We start from the raw sequence: 26,836 nt of genomic DNA, 5'->3' as shown, positions 1-26,836 counted from the left end.
TGCAGGTTGAGGTTGACTTGAAGAGACACATAGAAAAGGGCCCACTGTAGAAGAAAGGTATTGTAGTAGAACACGTTCTTGGGCAAGTTGGTTCATAGCTTGAGTGGATGAAGCGCACAAAAGACACGGCACAGAGGCAAAGATGGACACGACACAGGCGCTACTTGCAACTGTTTATTGGATACACGCACGGCTTATTTATAGCCAAGAGGTAGGGGTGATGGAAAAAAACACAAGCAAAGGGTAAAAGATACTGGCGATGGTATGGATACTGCATTGTAGGGAACAAAAGTGACTCAAATCTTTCTAAACTTATCTAAAAATATACTCTCATCCTTATGTATGACTAGCGATGGGGTGCTGATGCAGAAACTCCCGCCTGTGCCTGATATTGGTGTGCAAAAACTGTGGCGAAGTTTCGTCCGTGTGGAGCTCTCAGAGGGTTGACAGCGCGAAACGTTGCAACCCCTTTGAGGTAAACATTCTCGTGGGCCTCGCAATGCTGTCAACTGGTAACGGCCAAACGGCCATGAACGACATGTTTTCGGCCATGGGGTTGTCTGGGCGAGCAATGCACAAGAAAACTTTTCAGTGTCACCTGAAAACTGCCTTACAGCCCGCTGCCACGTGAGCAGCAGAAACCGTAATGAAACAGTGTGTGCGTGAAGTGGGGACGCTGAATGAAGAGTTGTGCTTTGGCCACCGAAATAATATTGCCGTATGCTTCGACGGGACATGGATGACGCGGGGCCACTCGTCGCATATCGGCGTTGGAACTGGGATAGAGCTATTCACTGGCTATGTGTTGGACTACGTCGTCCTAAGTAATTTTTGCTTAGGTTGTGAACTCGGTCCGAAACCTGACGCAAAGGAATACGGAGACTGGAAGGAAAAGCACCAGGTCAGATGTCAGAAAAACACTGACTGTAAATCGGGTCAAATGGAGGTTCAGGCAGGTCTCATTTTATTTCAGAGATCTATTGAGCGCCACAACCTCCGCTACACGACTGTCCTCTGCGATGGGGACAGTCGCTCATTTGATGCCATAAACCAGGTGCAAGTTTATGGGTTTATCCCAGTCAAGAAAGAAGATTGCGTCAACCACGTTAAAAAAAGAATGGGAACAGCTCTTCGCAACCTCGTCCAAAAGCATAAAACCGAAGATGGTCGAGGTTTAGGAGGTAAAGGCCGACTAACGGCTGATTTGATTTCCAAACTGAGTAAATATTATGGTCGTGCTCTCAAGTAGCATGAAGGCAACATAAACAACATGAGAAGGGCAGTCATGGCCACATACTGCCATTTGACATCTACGGATGATCACTCTGACCACTCGTGCCCAACTGGCAGGGATTCATGGTGCCGGCACAATACCGCTGTTGCAAAAGAAGATCCAGCACCCAAGCACAGCTACAATTTACCACAGGATGTAGCTCGTGCACTGCTGCCAGTTTATCAGCGGCTCTCCGAAACAAAACTGCTGGAAAGGTGTTTCCGTGGGAAAACGCAGAACTCCAATGAGAGTTTTCATTCTGTCCTCTGGAATCTGGTGCCAAAAGAGCGACACTCCTCACTGTTTGCCGTCGAAGCAGCTGTCGCTGAGGCGGTGCTTCGCTTCAATACAGGGTGCCAGAATGCAGCTGCCACAATACTAGGCGAGCTAAAAACAAATATGCCAAAACAGGCCGCAAGAGGGCTACGGAGAAAGATGTTTGTCGAAGTCGCAAATGTGACAAGAAACATGAAAGTACAAATGCGTTGAAGAAGGGTGTGAAGCGAAAGCACCGGGACTCAATGCACCCAGATTATGCTCCAGGGGCATACTGATTGCATTTTTCTAGCTTCTTGTAAAGTTTTGTGTGAATAAATAATCTGTAAAACGTTTTTCTTCGTTTTCTCAAAACTGTATTTATGACCGTGTTGCTGGTTTGGAGGTGCGATATCTCTAGTTCTACTTATGCTATTGCTATAATTCTTTTTGCACCAGAGGCGTAAACTCATATAGAGTGCAAAATTATAAATAAATATGTGGTACTTTATAAGGAAACTTTTAAAAATTACATGTTTTCTTGAGTGTCCAGATGGCTTTCTGGTCACTAAACTTTGACAAGCTCTAACTTTGCATAAAATGGGACCAGGACATTCAAACTTCATTTTTGCGCTCCCCAAGTGTTGTAGATTAATTTGATAGGTCAATTTTGATTGTAACATCTGTAGTTTTACAGGCAGATCACCTCCAAACAAAGAAGATTAAGTTCTCAATATTTTCAAAACTAGATTACTTATAGCAAATCTATATGCATATTTGAAATCAGCACAAAAAACTACATAAACGGTGCTACTTTTATCAAAATCTGCTGGTAAATAAAAAAATTTGTCTTAAGACCAGGGTCCCCCCTTACGGGTTTGATTGCATTTCTGGAATGTAGTGCTGTGAGCAGACTAAGTGATTTCGTTGGTTGGTTGATTTGGGTTTAACGTCCCAAAGTGACTCAGGCTATGAGGGACGCCGTAGAGAAGGGCTCTGGAAATTCCGACCACCTAGGGTTCTTTAACGTGCACTGACATCGCACAGTACACGGGCCTCTAGAATTTCGCCTCCATCGAAATTCGACCGCCGCGGCCGAGATCGAACCCGCGTCTTTCGGGTCAGCAGCCGAGCACCATAACCACTGAGCCACCGCGGCGGCGCCACCATTTTGCATAGTCTTAAGACTACAATGGTGCCACTTGTTAGAGGATAAGAGGTCGAATAGGTAGCCAGGCAAAAGCTTTTTTTGAGAAGATCCATAGCATTGAGGGCCCCAGCGTAGACAAGGACAAACCGAGGGAAGAACCAAGATCAAAGAAATGTAGGAGCCATAGGAGAAGAAATAGACATAAGCGCCAGTGCCAAATTAATTCAGACATAGCATACAGTAACATGCAAAGCGGCAGGAATAGACTGAAATGGGATGAAACTGAAGAACAGCTAGGACAGGAGGAATTAACGGCATATGGGTAAGTGGAAACGCATCTTAGGGACATGGAGCAACGACCCTCTAATCCTGACTATGCATGGGAATACTGCAATAGAACAGAGGGCAGTGGAAAGGGGGATGCAACTGGGGCATTCATTCATAAAAGTATGAATTGGCAAAAGGTCAAACAGAGATGCAAGGAACATTTATGGCTAAAATAAAAGTGGCAGGGGAGCAAACACTCCTTGGCTTTGTATACCTGTGGACAGGAGCTAATGCCAAAGAGGAAAACAGGAAAATGTTAGAATGTATCGCAAGTGACATTAAAGGGACACTGAAGAGAACTCTATCATTTTCTTTTTGTTAGCAAAATCTGATAGTTCGGCATTTCATGGCTTTGTTGCCGCTTGTCTGGGTCTGAAAGATGCATTTATTTCAAAGAAATTTGGATTCGAAGTTGAGAAAGTTTTTCCCGCCGCTCTGATTCAAACTCGAGAACTCTTATGACGACACGGAGAACTCTTATGACGTCACAGAACGGAGTGACGTGATACGTGACGTAAACGCAGACTCCGTGATTTCTGACGGCTAGCGGTGCGGTTCGCAACCTTCCTTTGCCAGCCTCAGAGATTCGTGGCTTCCATGAAGTAAGGAAAATTCCTCCAAGGTGGCGCCTCTTGTCCTAGGAAGTCATCACGCTTGTACTTGCGAGATTGGCCTGTGGCGGCGACACCTGTATTTTGGTTCTTGCTATTTTCTAGATTACAAGAGCTTTGTTTTCATTAAGAGTGGCGTTTTTGTGATCAGGAGCTGCTATTCTATCGATACAAGCCAACTTCAATTTCTCCTCAGTGACCCTTTAACAAGCTAGGAGGACATCATCATCATAATCATCAGCCTGACTGCACCTACTGCAGGACAAAGGCCTCTCCTATGTCGCTCCAATGAACCCTGTCCTTTGCTAGCTGTGGCCACTGTATAGCCGCAAACTTCTTAATCACATCCACCCACATAACTTTCTGCCACCTCCTGCTACGCTTGCCTTCTCTTGGAATCCACTCCGTTACCCTTAAGAAAAAGTGGTTATCTTGCCTTCACATTACATGCCCTGCCCAAGACCATTTCTTCCTCTTGATTTCGACAAGAATGTCATTAACCCGCATTTGTTCCCCCACCCACTCTGCGCGCTTCCGGTCTCTTAACGTTACACCTATCATTTTTCTTTCCATAGCTGTCCTTGAGCTGAACCCTTTTCGTTAGCCTCCACATGGGTACACAGATTTGACAGGTAGCATGCTGTGGGATGTGTGTGAAAGGCATGACGTAGTTGTTCCGTGGTCTGGAACAAGCAAACGAGCTCAGAAAATCTCTAAGAAACGCAATCTCTGAAATGTATGAATTGCCCGCACTTGCCGAATGCTTGTGCCATCTACGAGCAGCAAAAGAAACTGTCACCACCACCCAAACATAATGTGATCGAACTGTCGCGGCATCACCTTTGCAGCCTTCACAATTTGGCATACTAAGGGGCAACTCCATGCGAACATTGGGCAGATTTGCTTGCGTGGAGAGCAGCACCAGTTCTCGTGAAGTTGGAGAATGACACATCAACACGACTTTGCCAGGACCACTCTTGTTGGCGTCAAACACGTTTGGTACTGCCAGCATCGCAGAGCTAACTTGCTGCTGCACTGGAGCTCCTCTGAGTGACAAGCAAGAGGTGGAGCACACCCACCTGTCGGCAGTCACCAAACTGGGGGCAGGCCCGGACCAGGGCCTCCCGGAAGGGGGCCGGCCGCAGGCATGCATGCCGGCCACTCCATGCCTGGCGCAGGAGCTGGACCAGCTGCTGGGTCAGCAGCGGCCGTCCTCCCTTCTCCTCCTCCCGCAGCAGGTGGGCCACCAGGCGGCCGTGACTCAGCAGGCACTGCAGGCCCGCATTCATGAAGCATGTGTTGCCCAGGTTGTGCAGGCCGCACACGCCCCGCACCGGCAGGGGAGATTCTTCCTCCGCCCCTTCTCCCCCTGTGAGAGAAAGCACCCACTTTTTTCCCAGCACCAATGGACGCACTGCAGCACTCTACACATGAATACACCTTTATAACAGTAAAAAGAGAGTAAGAGTAGCCAATGTAATCGGATCTTTAATGAGAGGAACAGTAGCGCAGAGCAACGAGTCACCCACCAATAATGAAAGAGGAAGTAAAGAAAGCCTTAGGAGCAATGGAGCGGGGAAGAGCAGCTGGGGAAGATCAGGTAACAGCAGATCTGTTGAAGGACAGAGAGGAGAATGTGATAGAAAAATTAGCCGCCCTGTATACCCAATGCCTTATGACCTCGACCGTACCAGAAGCTTGGAAGAACGCCAACATTTTCTTAATTCATAAGAAAGGAGATGCCAAGGACTTGAAAAACTACAGACCGATCAGCTTGCTGTCCGTTGCTTACAAGGTATTTACTAAGCTAATCGGTAATAGAGTCAGGACAACCTTAGACTTTAATCAACCAAATGATCAGGCAGCCTTTCGTAAAGAATATTCCACAATAGATCAAATTCACACTATCAATCAGGTGACAGAGAAATGCGCAGAATATAATGAACCCCTATATATAGCCTTCACTGATTACGAGAAAGCGTTCGACTCAGTGGAAACCTCAGCAGTCATGCAGGCATTGCCTAATTAGTGTGTAGAAGAGTCTTATGTCAAAATACTGGAAGATATGTATAGGAACGGTACAGCTACCATAGTCCTTCATAAAGTCAGCAATAAAATTCCAATAAGGAAGGGCGTCAGGCAGGGAGACACGGTCTCGCCAATGCTATTCACCGCCTGTATACACGAGGTATACCGATGCCTGAATTGGGAACAGTTGGAAAAAAGAGTTAATGGAGCATACCTAAAAAACCTGCGATTTGCTGATGGCATTGCCTTGACAAGCCACTCAGGAGGTGAACTGCAAATCATGATCAATGAGTTGGACAGGCAGAGCAAAACGATGTGTCTGAAAATTAACATGCAGAAAACCAAAGTAATGTTCAACAGCCTATCAAGGGAATGGCAGTTCACAATTGGCAGCGAGTGGCTGGAAGCGGTAATGGAATACTACTTAGGGCAGGAAGTGACAGCTGATCCGGATCATGAGAGGGATATAATTAAAAGGATAAGAATGGGATGGTGCACATATGGCTGGTTCTCTTAGATCATGAATGGCAGTTTACCAATATCCCTCAAGAGAAAAGTATACAACAGCTGTATCTTATCAGTACTCTCACCTATGGGGCAGAAACTTGGAGGCTAATGAAAAGGGTTCACCTAAGTTATGGAAAATGCAGTCAGCCATGGAAAGAAAAATGATAGGTGTAATGTTAAGAGACTGGAAGCGGGCAGAGTGGGTGAGGGAACAAATGCAGGTTAGTGACATCCTAGTCGAAATCAAGAGGAAGAAATGGGTTTGGGCAGGGCATGTAAAGTGAAGGCAAGATAACCGCTAGTCCTTAAGGGAAACGGAGTGGATTCCAAGAGAAGCAAGCGGAGGAGGGGGAGGCAGAGGGTTATGTGTGCAGGCGAAATGAAAAAGTTTGCAGGTATAGGATGGGAGGAGCCAGGGTTAATTGGAGAGACCTGGGAGAGGCCTTTGCCCTGCAGTGGGTGTAATCAGGCTGATGATGATGATGACTCAAGCTTTCATGTATCAACTACACGCTTCTGTATTCAATTAGGCCAGTTTTTAATGCGTAAGCGTTAAGGGTCCCGTGTCGAGGAAAAGCTGACGGCGCTGCAGACCGTGAATAAAAAGCCTAATGATTCACAAATGAGAAATCAAATAAGTTGTTTCCACCCATGCTTTCGACAAATTAGAATACCAACATGTACATCATGAAACGAGATTCGTTTGGTACCACTCGCATCCCTCTGCGACCACTGGTTCACCTGCCAAGGCCTTCCGAAGGTCACCCCCCATTACGGTTTCGGGGACCAAAGGTCATTGGTATGAATGCCTCACACACATTAGGCTTCAACTCGACTAACAACTATGCGCACCGAATCGTGCCGCTTCATTTGCTTCCACTTCAGATCGTCTGCACCAAACGGGTGGGCCACAGTTTTGTCACCAATGGCGACCCCAAGTGGCAACAGTCTCTGCACCCACTCAGATGGTACATATATAGCGGAACAAATGCCAGCATAGGGGGTAAACCGGCCACCGTGCCGGCCTGATGACTGCGCGGTCACATAATGGAGGATCAGATTTTGCACGATGCTGGAGCAATTTGGTCGCATGACCGGCCACCATCTTGAAATCTCTGACAGCCAAGGAACATTTGAATGCGAGTAGTAAGAAACTTAAAATCCACGAAAAATCCCCAGAGCAGCAACCTAGGTGGGCCACCTTGGTCATGTGAGCTTGTCACATCATCACAACCTGCCCACTAGATTGTGAGCACACTGTCCATCTTGGCAGTTAAAGTAATAACTGATTGCAAGAGGTCGCAAAAAGCAACCTGGGTAGCACAAGCCCCACCAGTGGCAGCACCTGCCATCGCGGGGCAGTGGAGCATTGGCTGGCCAAAACCAGGTCAACCGAGAAGTCGTATGAATTTACATGGCAGAGGAATGGTAGAATCTATGTTAGAAAAAAATCAGGTGAGCTCGCCATCCAGATAAAGACCGAGGATGATCTCAGCACGATTACCTGAATGACGCAAATTTCCTGTTAAAGCCTTCGACCGATGTCACCGTCTTCCTGAAACGTGACTACTATGACTACTATGACGGACAGGCATTTGCTAATACTCTCGTCAACCTGCACCCATTGAGTAGATACTTATCAATCTTTCATCTCAACTCGCAAAGTTTGCATAGTAAACAGCTAGAAGTAACCAGCTACTTACCATCACTGCAACATGAATTCAGCATTCTTGCATTCACAGAAATGTGGTTTACTGATTCACATGATGCTATACAGTTTGAGGGGTACAGATGTGAAGCTCTCTGCCGCGACAACGAAAGGGGTGGCGGCGTCGCACTATACATTAGAAATGATTTCAGTTATGCAGTCTTGCAAGAGTACTCTGTTATCTCCGTTGACTACGAAGTGTTGGCAATTATAACTTAAGGTTTTATTATTGCTGTGTTTTACTGCCCTCCTTCCGGGTCCCTTCCTTCATTCTTCTATTTCTTTGAACATTTTTTGGAGTTTGCTGCATCCACTGATTTCCCCGTGATTATTGTGGGAGACTAACATTAATGTGCTCTCCAGTGATTCATCATCAGTTACTCTACTTGAAACAGCACATTCAGCTGGGCTGAAAAATGTTATTGATATGCCCACTCGTGTGACTGCCAACAGTGAAACACTCATTGGCCTGTGCTTTACCAGCTGTTTAGAAGACGTCTACGCCGGCGTCCTAGCAACAGGTATTGGCGACCACATGCCTTTTTTCTGTTTCCACCCTATTAAAAACCAATGTCCAAGTTCCCGATTTCAGCTTCCTAGACGTCACATTAGCGAACTTGGCATTATTCAGCTCCGTAACATGCTGTCAAGTACAGACTGGGGCGAAGTCTTAAACACTAGAAATGCCAACGATGCGTACAAGATTTTCCTAGATAAAATGATTAAACTCTATGATATAGCGTTTCCAGTTGAGAAGGTCCTTAAATGCCGCAAGGCTAGAAAACCATGGATTACAAGAGAACTTTTGCAACGAATCAAGGACCGTGACAAATTATTTCAGGAGTTTATCAGGACGAAAGACATAAATTCCTAGAATATAATAAAATCAGAAACAAGCTTAGCACTGCTCTCAAGAAAGCCCGCTCACAGTAATATGTCAACAAGTTCACGGCAGTTCTCGGTTGCCCTGACAAAGCTTGGCCTCTAACGAAATCACTTTTTTCGCAGAATGCGCACACTGTCCCACAAGAACTCACAATTGATGACGTTGCATATTCAGGTTCCACCTTAGCTGAAAAATTCAATACCCATTTTCTAACGTCGGGCATTTCCCATAGTTGTGAGAGCGTCCACTCTGAATTGTACTTTGATGGTCGATTGGCAGACTCAATATTTTTCTCCCAGACTACACCCTACGAAGTTGAAACCGTCGTAAAAGGTCTCAAGGCCAACTGTGCAAGCGGATACGATGAAATAGCCGTTCAGCCAGTGAAAGCGGTAGCTAACCTTCTAAGCGTAGCTCTTTCACACATCTGCAACTGCATCCTGCGCGACGATGTGTTTCTGGAAAAAATGAAAATCGCCCGCGTCTGCGCGGTGCACAAGGGAGGTGACAAGAATATTCTGGGAAACTACTGTCCTATATCTATACTCAACATACAGCTATATCTATAATCAACAATTAATTTAGTAGCTTTTTATTCAGCAAGGACGTTATCAAACCCCAGCAGTACGGATTCCAGAAAGGTAAATCGGTTGAATCTGCTTTGTTAAACATAAAACAGCTGGGCACAACATGTATCAAGACTGCGCATAAATGCTTCAAGAACCATTGGCCTCCTCAGCAAGTTAAGGCTTATTCTTCCGGCATGGTTTAAACAGAAACTCTATTACGCGATGATCTTCTCCCGTTTATACTACTGCATTTTAGTGCGGGGCAGCACAGGTAAGAGCAATCTTGAAAAACTGCATGTTCTGCAAAAGAAATACATTCGGTTTATAGAAAACAAATCGCGATATGAACATGCGTCCCCACTGTTTCCTAAATATAAAATTTTGCCTATTAAGAACGTTTACCAGCAAAGCATGGCGAATTACCTGTATCTTAAAATAAAATCCCATGGCACAAGTTTTGTTAACAGATACAAACGACCAGACTGTGGTTATGCTTTGAGTGATGAAAAATACGTGAAACAGGGGGCTAGAACTAGGTACGGAGAACAATCAATAGATTATCATCTACCATTACTACTAAACACATTTCCAGAAATAGTTACCATCGCATCTGAGAGCAAAACACGCTACTCCTTTAAAAGACGAGTGAAAGAAGTACTATTGCGAAATATACCAAGTATGGCCACCAAACTATGCCATGAGGGCGTTGTTCACAGTTCCGAAGTCCAAAAGGCACACTTGTAAGAAAGAAGCAAAAAAGGCAACCAAAACGATTTGGCTGATATCGCAAATTAACACGGAACCACCTCTCGCTTTCACTTGCAGTCTTGTTACTAATCCATACCCTTATCACCTGTGTAAACCAAACCCTCTTTATTTATGCTTCCTGTCGGTGTTGTCAAAGAAAATGTGCAATTGTATTGTTGGTTGTCCGTTTTTTCGAGCAACTTGTCGCGTTTGGCTGTCCATTATATTTTCCTTTTCGAAACTTGTCGTGTTTGATCTTCTGTAAAACTGATGTCAGACAGTTCTGTTTATCGCCATCTAGAATCTACTGCCACTGTACGCTGCCACGCTAATTTCCAACGCAGATTTATTTACATGACCATTGTTGTCCCTAAACCCTAAGGCCTCAGGAAGAGTGACTGTGCCTGCATCGACATCGAGATGGATACCATTCACATTTGAGAATAAGGTGTGCTATTGTTTCTAAAGATTTACCACACACAGCACAGGTGTCATCTTCTTCATCAAATTTCTTTTTACAGCTGCGAGCTCTAAGACACTCTGAACTAGCTTCAAAGAGTAGAGCACTGCCTCTTGAGTTATCGTAAAAAGCTTCCTTCCTGATCTGCTTTTTCCAGCATCGATATAGTTCTACACTAAGCTTCTTTTCCATTGAATTTATCCAACTTTTACCTTCTGCATTTTTAACTTGTCATTTTTTGCTCTTTCCTTCTGAGCCCTCGTGTCCGGCATACTTAGTGGTTAGATTCCTCGTTCTTTTCCGCCACTGGTCAACGCTCTTTCTGTACAGGTATGTAAATACCTTAGCTGCCCACCTGTTATCGTCCAATTTCCTCAGGCGTTCTTCGTATAGTATTTTACTCTGAGCTTAACGTGCTTCGAACGTTGCCCAGCCCATATCCCCCTGTGTACTGCCTCGTTTGTGGTTTTCCCATGGGCATCATCATCATCATCAGCCTGACTACACCCACTGCACGGCAAAGACCTCTCCCATGTCTCTCCAATTAACCCTGTCCTTTGCCAGCTGCGTCCACCCTATGACTGTAAACTTCCTAATCTCAACCGCCCACCTAACCTTCTGCCGCCCCCTGGTACACTTGCCTTCTCTTGGAACACGCTCCGTTACCCTTAAAGGTGCACTAAACAGGAATCTGAACTCGTCTTTTTTACGACCGGAACTCTGTCTACGCGTTCCGGGCATTCTTAGAAACTTTGAATTATTGTCCTATGCGGCCGGTTGCCCTAATTAAACCAGATTAAACGTCCCGGCTCCCGCCTTTTTTTGAACTCAACGCGGAAGGTAGTCGGAGTCAACCAACGCGTGGAGTGCCTTTCAGCCAGTCTAGTGGGGGCTTTGCTTTTGCTGTTATTTTGTTTTTAGGTTTCTGTGAATAAACAGTTTCAGTCACAGACAATATAGACGCAAATCAGGACCACGGAAATAAAAATACCAGTGGACTCTTCGATTTGCGTATCACTCTGCCGATGGCAGAGCGGCAAGCCGCTACAGGACTGGCTAACACGTTAGTTGACTCCTCCTACCTACCTACCGCGTTGAGTTCAAAAAAAGGGCGGGAGCCGGGACGTTTAATCCGATTTAATTAGGGCAATCGGCCGCACAGGACAATAATTCGAAGTTTCTAAGAATGCCCGGAACGTGTAGATAGGGTTCCCGCGTTAAAAAGAAGAGTTCAGATTCCTCTTTAGTGCACCTTTAAGGACCAGCGGTTATCTTGCCTTCACAGTACATTCCCTGCCCAAGCCCATTTCTTCCTCTTGATTTTGACTAGGATGTAATTAATATGCGTGGGCACCTAGTGTTAATCTTCCAACAGCTCTCTGATTTACTTCTAATCTCGACTGAGCTGCAGCCCTTAAGCACACAACCGCATTCCCGAAAGTAAGCCCCGGCACCATTAAAACTTTCCAAATACCTCTAACTTTATACCTGTTGTAACCCCACAATGCTCTATGTTTCATTACTCTGGCATCTCTTCGCCCTTTTGCTATGAGAGACTGGTCGTGCTTTTCCATGTACATCTGCCCTTCGTTTACGCATACCCCGAGATATTTGTATTCGGCCACTCGGGGTATCTCATGGCCTTCTATTGTAAGCACCTGATCAGTTGTATCTTTGAAAATCATCACACCTGACTCAGGTGCACAAAACTGAAACGCAGAGTGCCTCCTTCAGCTTAACTGCTGCACCACCGCACCAGGAGCAGTACAAGGAATCCCGACAATCTATGAATGTAGAGAATGATCCAGTTCATGTGGCATACAGGCATTAAACCCATACACTCAAGGCAGAGCTTAAGTGTCCCCTGCAGCTTTCTCTTCACTGATTGTTCACAGTCTATATCAGTTAAAAGGGTCGCGAAATGTTTTCTGAAAATTCTGAACAACACGTGTATTTGGAACTGTGACCCCTCATTCTGTAGCAATCCTAGGTTCGTTTCATCGTCCGGGTTGACTGAACAGTGGAAAAAAACTAAATTTCTGCTTCCCAGCACGCGTCCCCCTCGGCTGTACAGCAAACATCATCTTAAGCAGCCAATCAGAGACTTCTGTCGTCAACACAACACGGCGGTTTAGCGAAGCTTGTTGAGCAATATAATATTAAAACAGCGCTAAGCAACAAGGACGAAGAAAGAAGGGAACACACAAAAAGGCGCTAATCTTACAACTAGGTTTTATTTGAAGTAAGTAGGTCAATTTATACGTACACAAGAACTACGCACATGCGCATGGTCAAACACAGATGTACTAATTTAAAAATGCAATTAAAAACACCACATCAAAGGCTCGTGCAGTTATCGCCGATATGCTATCCCCTTGCAACAGGCTCATTTCCTTGGAGGTTAGGGTTACTGAAGGAGTGCTGACGCAACAGCTTGTCTTTCTGATGATATGGAAGGCCTCTGCTATCTCTCTTGTGAGCCGATCATTGTGCACAAACAACACTTTCGTGTCGACAAAATACGGTGTGCATTTACACGTGAAGCAATGCTTGGCTAGGTTAGTCTCTTTTTTTCTCAAGGAATTGGCGTGCCCCATGAGGCGTACATTGATACATCTGCCAGACTGACCTATGTACGTAGAACCACATGACAATGGGATCTGGTACACAATGCCAGTCCTGCACTGGGAACATATTGAGTGACATGGTTGATGTTACACACTTTCCTCTTTCTATGTCCTTCGATTTTTCTTTGTACTGCGGCCCCTACTTAACATAGTTTATTAGGGGCTGAAAAAAGAACATTAACTCCATACTTAGCCCCCACTTTTTTAAACCGGTGCGACAGGTTGTGAACATATGGTATGACTGTCACTCTCTTCCTTTCTTTTTGACTAGACTGCATATCAGAGGTGCACTCTGAGGACTTCCCCGCTTTTAATATTTTATCAGCACTTGACACAGTAACCGAGTCCGGGTATCCTGCCTCCCTGCACTTGCGCACTTGGGCTAGGAGACTGCTGCTCATTTGATGAGGACAAGATTTGTTTACTGCCGTGTTTAAACAACTAGTAACAATTCCAGCTTTTACCAGTTTTGAATGGAACGACTTATAGTTCAGTAGGAGCTTCTCGCTTCGGTGGGAATATTAAAAAGTGCTGATAAAGTATTAAAAGCGGTGAAGTCCTCTGAGCGCACCTCAGATGTGCAGTCTAGTAAAAAAGAAAGGAAGAGAGTGACTGTCATGCCATATGTTCACAACCTGTCGCACCGGTTTAAAAAAGTGGGGGCTAAGTACGGAATTAATGTTCTTTTTTCAGCCCCTAATAAACTATGTAAAGTAGGGGCCGCAGTACAAAGAAAAATCGAAGGACATAGAAAGAGGAAAGTGTGTAACATCAATCATGTCAATCAATACGTCCAGTGCAGGACTGGCATTGTCTACCAGATCCCATTGTCATGTGTATCAATGTACTATCGCGCTCAGTATGAGCTACACCGCGCGAGCACATGGCCGAGCGCTCGGCACGGTTGTACAGTGGCATCGATCGCGCCGTTTTTTCAAACTATCTGGAGAGGGTGTAGCTGTTCCAGCAAGCGCGCTGTAACCCCTTGGCCCCGTTTATCAGAAGGGCACATCATTTTTTTCTTGTTCACTTTGTTTTCACTGGGGAAGAAACTGCAAATTTATGCAGCGCCTTTTCTATTGACGAGGCACTGCGTGCGGAAGTTGGTTATCACAGACTGAGTGCTTCCATCATCCGCGAATGGCTGTGCGTTTAGACATGATATCAGCACTGACAGAGCACGTTAGCGTCCAGCGTAAGGGCGGAAGCAGCCGCGACGTGGGCAACGCAGTGTTTTCAACAGAGCGTTTGCATGGTCCGGGTACTAATGCGACAAAGCGTTGCCATTGCTACCACCGCCATTCTCTGTTGTAGCAACATTTCGCATTTGGCCATACCAGCCTACTTTGTTCACTTGCGGCAACTCCTGGGACCACGCGTCGGGTCGCCTTCACAAACTTCCCTCGTGTGTAATTGCTCCAGAACACACCGCTCCTTCTTAAGGTGTGTTGAATGGTATCGAAATTTTACAGTGCTCTATAACTAAGGTCCCAAACCCCGATTTTGCCGATCATTACAAACATTACGAGAATACATTAGTCCACAGTCAGGTCATGCAAAAGTAGCACCAGGAAAGACGTTTCCAAGAAACGTGATCGCAAGATCTTGTGCACGGAATTTTTCACTATGGTACTTAATTGGCGTTCCGAAGGGTCGTGTGTTCACTGAGAGATATATTCAGTCTGAATGAAAAAGTTTTGGATGGCACTAGGACAGCTTGCTTGCCGTGAATACGAAAGCCTGAGATGAATTAAGAAGTCGATTATTGTGGAATAGGAGGTGTATCAGGAGGTTAAATTAGATCAATAGTAATCACGTGTATATACTGCCTTGTATACCTTATGACCAATAACCGTTGACATCACGGCAATTTTCGGGGAGCAGTTTTCCTGGACAACCCCACCGATGCTGACAGCTTCGGTTGACAATTAGGGAAATAAGGCTTTCTCATTAAAATAGATTTTTGGTACTTGAGTGAACTCCGAAGCTGCGTCACTTTTTGTTTCTTTTATTTTTGTGCGACTAAGAATTTAAGCTACAGTCAGAGATGGGGCAGTTAAAGAAGTTATCAAATAACATTGACAACTGTAATATTTCTTCATTGAAATAGAAAGCAAACTACCATAAAATAAAAATTCTCCCTAAAGTAAATGTATTATACAATACGAATACTGCCTACCATTCCTTTAATATCACAATAGAATTAGGAAGAAACGCACGAGTTGTGCACCAAAATAAAAGCTAACAAATTGTAAATAAATATTTGATTAGAAGGAAGTAGACGAGAAGTGCAACGCACACGTAAAGAGATGTAGCAAATTCAATACAGCTCGCTGCTGGCGCCGAGAACTGCACTTTGAAAATGAAATCAGAAACTACAAAACCACAAACACCCAGAAAGTAAAAAAAAAAAGTGGTCGTAACTATTTAGTATCGTGTCATCGCCCCTTGAACGGCGACCACTTCCTGCATCCTCGACGGAAGCGACGCGTACAGATTCTCCATAAAATCTGCTTCATTTTTGATGCGCATCCATTCCTCTTCTACCGCGTTCCATAGCTCATCAGCGGATGATCGGTGAAGTCCTCTTTTGCAGAGCCCGACTTTCATTCTTCCCCATACATTTTCAATGATGTTGAGGTCGGCTGCTTTGGGCGCCCACTGTAGACATCGCACTCCTCGCTCGTTAAGGAGTTCCTTGACAATTTTTGCGGTGTGCACAGGTGAGAGATCATGCTGGAAGAGGAAATCTCCTTCAGGAAAAGGGCCATCCAATGCATAGGGAACCATGACATAATCAAGTATGTCACAATAGCTTGCCGATGTCAGGTGTCCGTCAATACGATATAGGACACCAAGTCCATCTCGGGACACAGCTCCCCACACATTGACCGTAGTGCGGCCACTTGATGCCACTTCCTGGATGTAACGGGGTTCGTGGCGGGAATAGACAGGGCGCCAAACTTTTTGTTTTTGGTCCCAGCGTGTTGTGAATGTTGATTCGTCGGAAAATATTACCATTTTCCAGTCGTCGGTGGTCCAGTCGACATGTTCACTTGCGAATTTAAGTCGCGCCGTCTTGTTCGCATCTGTCAGGAGCGGCTTCTGAGCCGCCAGATGGCTCCTCAGACCTCCTTCCGCCAGTCTGCATTTGACTGTAGACACGCTCGCCGACACACCAGCAGCAGCACCTATCTCCTTGGCGGTGCTGAAGGGGCTCGCCCGCGCGGCCTCGAGAATGCTCTTGTCCTGAGCTGCAGTCGTTGCTCGAGGGTGCCGTTTATGTGGAGCATCGCCGATGCGGCCTTCATCCCTATAAGCCTGGATGATGCAGTTCGCAGTCTTATTTGACCTTCCAGTAATATCCGCTATTTGACGTTGGGCATACTGCTTTAAGGACAGTTCAACTATCCGGAATCGCTCACTGTTGGGCACCCGGGACATCTTGCGAGCTGACAAACGTATTGCTGTTTATTCTCGGCTCTACAAACAGCCACTTTCCAGCGTATTAGTCTGCAGCGCTTCCGTCCACATTTCCTTGTTCAGTAAAATGATGAAACGAAAAGCGGCCAACCAGATAAGAGCGATTGGGCGGACCGAGAGGGCCCCAATCACGAAGTTTGGGCGTCGAAGGACGGCTACAGTTATCATTTTCGAAACTGATGTCAAAACAAGAATAAACGAGGGGGAAGTGAGCAAGTGGAGGTGATGCGAGATGGCTGGAACAGCTACACCCTCTCCAGATAGTTCGGAAAAACGGCGCGATCGACGCCACTGTACAACCGTGCCGAGCACTCGGCCATGCGCTCGCACGGCGTAGCTCATACTGAGCGCGATAGTACGCCTCATGGAGCACGCCAATTCCTTGAGAAAAAAAGAGACTAACCTAGCCAAGCATTGCTTCACGTGTAAATGCACACCATATTTTGTCGACACGGAAGTGTTGTTTGTGCACAATGATCGGCGCACAAGAGAGATAGCAGAGGCCTTCCATATCATAAGAAAGACAAGCTGTTGCGTCAGCACACCTTCAGTAACCCTAACCTCCAAGGAAATGAGCCTGTTGCACAGGAGATAGCATATCGGCGATAACTGCACGAGCCTTTGATGCGGTGTGTTTTTAATTGCATTTTTAAATGAGTACATCTGTGTTTGACCATGTGCATGTGCGTAGTTCTTGTGTACGTATAAATTGACCTACTTACTTCAAATAAAACCTAGTTGTAAGATTAGCGCCTTTTTGTGTGTTCCCTTCTTTCTTCGTCCTTGTTGCTTAGCGCTGTTTTAATATTATGGAGCATTTCCAACTCGTCCAATCTGCCGTTCTTCTATTGTTGAGCAATAGTTGACCGAGGTCAGAGCGTCATATGGACTCAAACGTGGCGTCAAAATGACATCACGTACACAAGCCACCATAAAGCCAATGCAAGCCAACTCGACAGAGCCGAGCTGAGTTGAGTTGTCAGGTCGAAAACCGGTTACTGGGTTCATGTAAACGCATGCTGAGTCGGGTTGGGAGTCGACAGGTCGGGCTCGGTCAACTCCGCCGCGAGGGGTAGGTTCACTCGACTCGATCCTGCAACGATGTGCTTGTAAACGCTGTCGAGTCGAAGAATCGGGTTGGCTGGAGCGAAGCTGTTTTTTGCTTTTGCCACTGCGCCTCCGAGACAGCAGTGGCGTGCCGCAATCTTGGAGGCTGCCACTGCTCACTCGCACTGCACTGCTCTACGCTAGGTGTCACTGCAGTTGAACCGATATCGACTCACTCACTAAAATTGAGTAGGTGTAAACACTCAGTCGTCGTGTTGGGTTGAACTTGCTCAGCCCAACCCCCGACTCGACCCGACAGCGTTGGGCTCATGTAAACAGGGCTAGGGTGGGTTGAATTGGAGCCCCTCCCCAAATTATGCCTAATCTTCTTTGATGCTTGGGGAAGCATTTGCTGCATGGGAGAACAGGTGCACAGGGCCGCTTTACAAGTCGTGCAGTCGCCCTTAACAGGGCACTGTCGGGTTGATGTAAACGAGGATAGGACCAAGGATACTGGAGCCACGGAGGATGAAGAAGCCGAACCAAAACCAATCACACGTCAATCACCAATCCATGACCATGTGCTGTACCTTAAGTACAGTTGTGTGTTCAAACAGACTTTCTTTTTTTTACTTTAACTTTAGCACAAATCTATTACTTTAGGGCAACAGAAAGTTTTTTCTTAAAAGTCTTAAGGTGATGCAGTTGAGTAGTGCTTATGCCAGCGGACGGCGTCGCATGGTCATTTTATGAGGGCAAGAAAGCAACTATTTTGAACGGGTTTTATTAAATGCAGACTCAACACTGCGCCGAAATATTTCAGAATCGGCATGTCTAATGTTTAGAGAAGGATTAAAAATTACCACCGGGCACCTTCATTTACTTTTCACAATCCCTTTAACTCTCATTCATTGCACCTCACCCCAGTGCGTACTTGGATAATAATGTCGTAACTTTTAACCCTCTGCTGAGGAAGGGCACGGGCACTAAGCTGTCACACAGGTATCAAAAAGTCAGCGCAGCCCCCAGCAACAGCAGCTGCACCCTCACCCTGGGAGGCTGCGTCATGCGCCAGCAGCAGCAATGGTGGTGGCTCCTGGAGTCTGCTGAAGAGGGAGAAGGGGCCATCCTGTCCCGTGGCCGGCCACACCTCTTCCTCGGGGAGACCCATCCCCTCAAGCAGGACCCCACCCCCCACCGCTTCCTCCTCCTCGGGCAGCTCGCCCCCGCGCTCCTCTGCCTCGGGCGACAGGCTGCTGCTGCACATACACAGAGGGAGGGCACACAACCAGTCACGCACAGTTCGTGCGAACTAATAAGTGTGGAAATTCTTGGCCTTTTGCCCCCATGGCAGTGCTACCATGCTTGCACAAATATAAGGAAAGTTTACTTCTCAAACCACCTACTCGAATTGCATTAGCACCACATGCACACTTGATAGCATAAAGAGAGCCATGAAGGCAAAAACAGCCTGGCAGTGTCTAACATGGCAGGCAGGGTTTAGGAGGATTTCCCTCCACCTGCCAACCACTTGTAGAAGAGAAGATGGAGACACGAAAAATTACTCAGTAAAAATGAAAATGACTCAGACAGCAGGTTTACATACAAAATAGAAAGCCTTCCAAAAACTACCTGTGCAATAAATGAGGCTTTCGAGAGCTATACCTCACAGCACTGCTCGGGAAGAGCAACGTGGGCCTCGTAAGATGGCCGTGTTTGAAACAGCCACCTGTTGGTGCAGTGGTGCACTGCTTAACCGCTGCACCACCGCTGTAGTTGTACAAGGACTCACTGTGATATATCAATGTGACACATCTTGTACAGCTGCAGTCGGAATTGGAACAGAATCAGCACTCGAATAGACTAGCGAGTGAAATACAATGGGCTCAGAAATAGAATAGAATCAGAATGGAATAGAATCTGAAATAGAATAGAATAGAAATGGAATAGATTGAAGAGTGAAAGAAGAACATTTCCTCTGCATCAGTCCAATTCAGGAGTGCATGTTGTTGGGTGAATCGGTCGTACATCGTTGAGTAAAGGTACTGCGCAAGATAATACAAACATGGACAAGAAGGGCACAAGGACGGGCGCAGACTCGCGACTGGGTTTATTCAGAATAACACATACTAATAACTTCCACACCACCATGTCAGTCACTGAGCGCAAGCCAGAAATCTGCATTCTGTCTGATAAAGTCTTATCGAGGTATCACTCACGCAGTCATCTCTTTTGCTCCTAATATACCCAGTCGCGAGTCTGCGCCCGTCCTTGTGCCCTTCTCGTCCATGTTTGTATTATTTTGCGCAGCATCTTTACTCAACGATCAGTCAAATTGATTGCCCCGAAATTTTTTTTATAAAGCAACAGCTGTTAATGTCCCTTTTACCAGTTGTGTAGCGTTGTCATAACGCTGACTGGTTGGCATGATATCACTGCACCATGCCTAGCTGAACACAAACAGCATTCACTGAATCTCGCATTGCACAATGGCAGTCATTCTGAGATAATTTTTTAACCTTTGGCTACGGTTGGTGAGAACAGATCAGCATTTGCATTATAATCATAAAATAATTTTTTCTTTGTTTCTCTCAGGTCTCAAAATGCCAATCATGTTATATCTGTGGTCACATAACATTCTATACGGTATCCTACACCCAGCAAAGCAAAACCATGAGCGAACCAGACTATAAACACATGCTTTTGCACATCTACTCGGTTCAACTGTGTTAAAACCCTGCCGTTCTTTTTCCGTATGCTACCCCAACTGCCCCAATATCGCCTGGAACACCTCAGCCCACAGTCCAACAGGAAGAGTAGAGGGAATTCATGTTTGTCTTAATTTTCATTTCACCCAACTGACGTCTGAACTGACACGTGTCAAAGGAGAAGCAGCTAACACTCTGGACCTCATACTGACCACTCATCCAAACAGCTTACAATTATTTACATACCTCCAGGAAATCAGCAACAGTAAAGTAATTCCAGCCACCTCCGACTTTACAGCTATTTTAAACTAAACTTCTCGAAAAACTATTAGGCTCTATGATAAAGGAAACTATGAGGCAATCAGCAATGAAATAACTAACTTATTATAAATAACTAATCTGAAACTTCCTTTCATACCGGAAGTGTAAATGAAAACTGGTCACTTTTCAGGCATAATAATCCGAAGTAACCAAAAAATATATCCCAACATGCAGTTTTAGGGACAGTAATCAGAAGCCCTAGTTCACAAAAGGCTTGAATTCATGCATAATTTACAAAATAAAAAAATTCATCTGCCACCAGCATAGATGATCACCATATGTTGCAGCTACAGCAAAGTGCATCTGTAAACAGATAATGAAGAGGGATGCCAACATTTTATGCCAGTATGAGTGAGTCCTTATAATTTTAGCCCACTCCCTTTTTATCTGATCGTGATGGGGTGAGTTATTTGGGTAATGTCCACAATGTGTGTCCAATTTTCGTTGCCACAGAGGGAGAAGTGATCTGGCGGGTTTCAAGGCATATGCCAGGGCTCTTGGAACACTGCAGTACTGCAGCCATGATGTGCACCACGTGTAGAGTGTGAGGCAAGGGCAGAAACTGTGCAGCATCTCATCCTGAGTTGCGGCAGAGTACTTCAATAGCTTTATGGTCATGAAACTTGGTTATGGTCATGAAGTTTGGTTTGGGGACAAAAGTGAGCACTAGAGGCACCACTGCCAATCAAGAATCAGTGATTGGTAGGCCGGCAATTGGTAGGCATATGGTGTGGTTGTATGAGAAAACCTTTCCACACCTGTGCTGTTATCAGGTCTTTTAATTATTCATGAGTGATTGAAGCAACATCCTGTGTCCGTTAGTTTCGTAATCCTAGCCCGCTTGACACTTGTACAGAGAAAGAGCGCTGCTGGCAGCTCCATGACTGGCTCCGTATCCAAGATCGTCTGAGTGTTGCATAGTAGAGACTTTCCATGCTTAATGTGACATTAAAACATTGCTCAAAAGTGCGGTGTGCTCATTAGCCTACATGAGTGCAGCGCAGTGCACAGTAAAACAAAGGATGTGTTAGCAGATGGCACTCGTTAGATTCATGCTCCGCTTGTGTTGCTCATCCGAGTTCAGAGCAGGTTTACAACTGCACTGCACACAACTGCAGGTTTACGAGTATGCTGAGCATTAGCTGGTGTGGGATATTCATGGCCAAGTGTCTGTGACTGCAGCGGAAGAGCACATTTAAATATCGTGCTGGCTGTTGTCACCACGGCGTTCCTCTTTTGGAGCACAGTGTATTCGACTTCACTTGCAAAAGTTGCGCAACAGAAGGTATTTTCACTTGTCCATCTTTTGAGCTTATAAAAGGTGCACTTCAGCAGAGATAGGTGTACTATTTTGCCAATAGGGTGTCACTATTCATAAAGTGACAATGCTACGGCCCAGTGCCGCTAAATGGCCCGATCACAATCGAATAATGCCGTTCTCAATTGGAGAGCTGTGGTGCACATTACAGCACTCAATCGCAGTCTACTCTAACATAGTAATGTAAAATATTTTCGCAACTTACCCGTCACCGTCTTTTGTGGTACACATGTGCAAAACCTGAAAGCAAGTGTCTTTACAGAACAAACATTTTATTCACATATACTACAGAGAATAGAAAAACTTTTTGCCTGCAGAAGCTCGGCATTTCTCATGCACCGTTGCTCAGTTAGTTTGCATGTCCTGCGACTTTAGCAAGCTTCTGTTGACACTTGTGTAGCTGATACCTCGTCTTGCGAAGCTGAAATTTTAGTTCGTGCAGCTCAGGATTGCGGGCGGGCTTTCAGTTTAACAGTCTTTGTCAAAACATCGCAAAACATCTTAAATCATAAAACAGGAAGGTGTCAGCCAGGACCTTTCTTTTAGTGTTTCAAGGTCTGACGTACTGACACTAGTGAGCTATCTGTGTTGACAATGAGGCTCACCATCATTAGCTGTGTCTGTAGCATTTTCAATGGCAGGGCAGTTCGGGCACGAGATATTTGGCATGTCCGCTGCTGTGCAGACATCCAATGCAATACAGTGTCACTTTGCTGATACTAGTCGAAAGCGTGGTTTGTTCTTGGTTAAGTACAGTGGAAGCCCTTAGAATATTTTTGGAACAGTGCAATGCTTCAATTTGGGCCGCTCATGCCACCCCGAAATAGCATCCTCGTTCACTACGAACCCATCGTACTGGATGATGTTCGTGGTATCAAAATGTTTCTCACAAGCAGGCACGTACGGGGAACCAAAAGAGAAGCCACCAATTTCTTTTCAGAGGCAGCGTATCTCCACTTCTCTTGCAGTTCGGCATCAGATGAGAAAAAGAAAAGTTGACATCTTTTCATCATTGCCCATGAAGCTAGAGTGCCAGCCCGTCTCACAACAAGGTGAAGGCATCATTCAGAGCACGCGCTCGTTTCACAACCACATAGGCATTTACACGCTTCAACACTGCACCTGACAAAATGCCGAAACAAGAAAATGACAGAACAACACACCACAAAACGTCCCTTTCCACTCAGAGGCGACTGTCCGCTACACCACTCGCCAATACATGATCCTCGGTTGATGACAGTGCCGCTGCGTGGCTGCTTTGTACAGCGTACCGAGCTTTCCCATAGAGTTATGTAGAAGTTCCATGATCATAAAGCAATTGAAGGACTCTGGTTTAGGCAAACTCTGGACCATGAAGGAAGAAAGAGAGGTTCTCCGATGGCGTGGGCAAAGTACGGCCGCGCTCAATATATTTAGATACAAACAGTTGGAAAACTTGCTCCGGAGATACGGCCGCGTTCTGTCACCGCTATGAGCTTAAAGAGACGTGAGTGCCATCACTAGAGTGGTGACAGTACTGCATTAGATTTCTTGGTTTTCTCTTCACCGCCACGATGCCCATTGGCTTTGCTTGATCACATGGACAGTTTGGTGTTGGCTCGCGCCTTGCATCATCTGCGCTGGGTGCAGCTGCTTCTAGCCACGCATCGCCATTGATGTTACTGCCTGGATTTCGTCTACATATTGCCAAGTTTGCACGTGCTCTATGCCTGCGGCAGGATGTTCAAGGCTGAGCTTCTGGGTGTAGATCTCGGCCGAAACTGAAAGCCCTTCTTTTCGTAGTTGCAGATGGTAAAATCGAAGAAACACGCCTGCCATTTGCCCCCTTAGTTTGGCTTGATGAAATTCTTGACGTGGGTAATAAGAGGCTGTGCAAAGTAGTTTGCAGATCCGTTTCATCAGCTGTGTGCAGGCCGCATCTCTGCTAACAGGTATTAAAAAAAAAACTTTTTGAATTTATTGGATGATGCCGGTATGTCTGCGAAAAATTTTTTGAATTTATTGGAGCAAGATCTTAAGGTTACTTTTATCGTTTTTAATCAGCAACCCTACTTACAGAGAAAAGGTATATGTATTGGTTCCTGTGTCGCCCCTATCTAATGTGAAATTTTTTTAGCAGCTTTGGACAAGGAACTTGCACAGATGTTTTTAGGAGGACCTGTTTTTAAAATTTTTAGATATGTTGACGATTTTTTATCCTTTTATCCACTGGTTTTGACAATTCTTTTGAAGCTAATGTGTCCAGGATTTTAAGTGTTTTTAACCTCAAAGGCCATGGTTTAGTTTTTAAGCATGAAGTCCCAAGGAAGAAAAGACTGCAATTTTTAGACCTAAGCTTAGAGTTCCGGGAGGACCATTTATGCTGGGGTTACTTTCCCCGCAGTAGAAAGGAACTGCTGCCCTTCAATACGGCGCATTCAAAAATTTTGAAGCGTGCCATCGCCTCTTTATGCATTCAGTCCTCGCTTTCAAAGTCCTGTCCACACCAAATGCACGATAGCTTAAAAAATCAGATTGGCCGCCTTTTGGCTGCTGGCTTCCCCTCGGTAGTGTTGACTGCCGTCACTGAAACCCTCCTCCAAAAAACAAAATGCTGCAGCAGTCCAAAGAATTCCGAAGAAAGGAGCCCTGTGCTAAAACCTGAAGTTATGCCTCATGTGCAAAAATGTCACACAATCTGAAGAAGGTGGCTAACAGACACAAGGTGCCGCTAGTTTTTTCAGCTGCAAACAAGCTGAACAAACTTATACCCCAGATTTGTGGCACTGAGCACCCTGGGTGCAGTATAAAACATCAGCGTACCGTCATCCGCTGTATGGAAGGAGTGGTGTACGAGATACCCCTGACCTGTGGAATGTCCTACATTGGGCAAACGAAGAGGTGCATCAACAAACGTCTTGGGGAACATTGCAAAATGGCAGAAGATAATGAAGATAAATATGGCACTTTGGTCAGCCATGTTAACATGTGCAAGTGTGAACCTCGACTGGAAAAGGCAAGGATTCTGGGCAGGAGCAGGAGTAAACAGGCGAGGCTTTTATTGGAAGCCTTTCACATAAAGAAAAAGGCAGCTTTGTGTGTGAGTGATACTTCTGTTAATTTGTATGTGGCGGAGTGCAATTTTCTGTGCAAAGCTGATAATGCAAGGTGATAAGTTACGGCTGCGATAAGGCACGCGAAGTGAAGAAAGTTGGCGTATCCTGAGGCTATAAATCTATGTGGTTTTGCTTCTGCAATAAACAGTTGGAAGTTGGCGCCTGTCCGCTGTCTCCTTGTCCCTTTTCTTTTGCCTGTGTGAATTTATTTGCGCCAAGGTGGGTTTTCTTCTAAGCTTCAAAAAATGCTAAACCAACTAGCCCAGCAACATGCCTTACTCAGATATGCTCATCTTCCTTGTCTTACTGATGATGTGAAGCACAACAACTCTTAAACGTCGCTTAGAACACCTCTATAACTGCAGCTGAAGTCGCAGTTTTAACAGTCACAGGGAAGTAACAGCAGTAAATTTCGCGAAGTGCAGGCCCCTCGACTCTCATCTTGCAGCACCAACTGCACAGTGTACAGAGACACCATATTCGGATAGTTTCCTTTGGCTTCTTTGAACAGTTCTGTTAAGAAATAAAAGAGACTGATTAACATTCTCAGAAGCAACTGAAGCACCTACAAAATTTCGCAGCCTAGCCTCGGCCTGTGAGCAAACTCCCATTTACTTCATAACATCACCACATTAAAGGGAGGGACACTGAGAAGAAATTGAAGTTGGCTTGTATCGTTAGAATACCAGCTCCTCATCACTAAAACGCCACTCTTACTGAAGACAAAGCTCTCGTAAGGTTGAAAATAGCAAGAACCAAAATACAGGTATCGCCGCCACAGGCCAATCTCGCAAGTACAAGCGTGATGACGTCATAGGACAAGAGACGCCACCTTGGAAGAATTTTCCTTACTCCATGAAGCCAAGAGTCTCTGAGGCTGACAAAGGAAGGTTGCGCGGTTCAGTATTGAAGTAAGTTTTCTTTTGAAACCGATAGTGCACTTTCATCACACAAGGAAGTCAGACAAAATACAACATGAATGTTGTTAGCAAAGAAAACCGATGCTTGGTGGTGCCACAGGCAGCAAGCAGAGTTTCGGTTTGTTATGGTGCTTCGTGTCTATGAGCTTTGCATGCCCCGTGGTTTTGTTTTTGACGCGCCTCTATTTACAAGCGCCGAACAGCAGAGGAACTGCAAGTGCCACTTCAAGTGCTAGTTAACCTTTGAAGGAGCCTGTTAAGGCTGGTCAGATGATCGCCACGGTCGATGAAAAACTATGATGGCACGATGGTCGGTGATCGTACAAGGCAGTTAGCAGTTGTGTCTTTGTACGCTTGCCCGGAGAAATGTTCCCGGCTGTGCCAGTCAACTTCGAACTACATAACGGAAATCGTTTATTAGGGACGGGAGGCAAGATACAAGGCAGTTAAGAAAAAATTGCTGATGGCCTAGCTCTGTTAGGCCAGGATATACGTACCGAAAGCGCGGAGATTTCTGCATCAAAAGAGTGCATTCCCTAGATGCGCCTTTATTCATGGTTAAAGCTTGAGACTTTGTGGCGAAGTAGTAGCATCTCCGCCTCAAAACGCCAAAGGCCCTGGTTCGATTCCAAGCCTCGGCACAGGTTTTTTTTTTTTTTTTTTTCAATTCAGTGAGTGCGCGGGGGGGGGGTTCCACTGGCTCCCATAGATGCCGCCACCAAATACGTTGGTTAGCGGTTAAGGGCAGGCTCTGCTAAGGCACGTTTATACTCCAGCGTAACACGCGCGCTGCACG

The 26,836-nt window shown here is 45.6% G+C and overlaps 1 protein-coding gene across 13 annotated transcripts in view; it reads right to left on the bottom strand.

Moving 5' to 3' along the window:
- LOC144124427 (ubiquitin carboxyl-terminal hydrolase 4-like) overlaps positions 1 to 26,836 on the bottom strand; it is a 176,210-nt gene that overhangs the window by 117,511 nt on the left and 31,863 nt on the right. For 10 of the 13 annotated variants that reach the window (XM_077657065.1, XM_077657067.1, XM_077657063.1 and 7 more), the window contains exons 3-4: positions 18,729 to 18,937; positions 4,696 to 4,985 (exon numbers count right to left, since the gene is read on the bottom strand). In XM_077657065.1, coding sequence (XP_077513191.1) covers positions 4,696 to 4,985; positions 18,729 to 18,937 — 499 coding nt within the window. The remainder of the gene's footprint in view (positions 1 to 4,695; positions 4,986 to 18,728; positions 18,938 to 26,836) is intronic. The other 3 variants (XM_077657069.1, XM_077657064.1, XM_077657075.1) reach the window with 1 other exon arrangement.

Source organism: Amblyomma americanum, chromosome 3, assembly GCF_052857255.1.
Source record: "Amblyomma americanum isolate KBUSLIRL-KWMA chromosome 3, ASM5285725v1, whole genome shotgun sequence".
Taxonomy (NCBI): Eukaryota; Metazoa; Arthropoda; class Arachnida; order Ixodida; family Ixodidae; genus Amblyomma; species Amblyomma americanum.
Note: the sequence above shows the minus strand (reverse complement) of the source record. Positions and strands in the feature narration are given on the sequence as shown.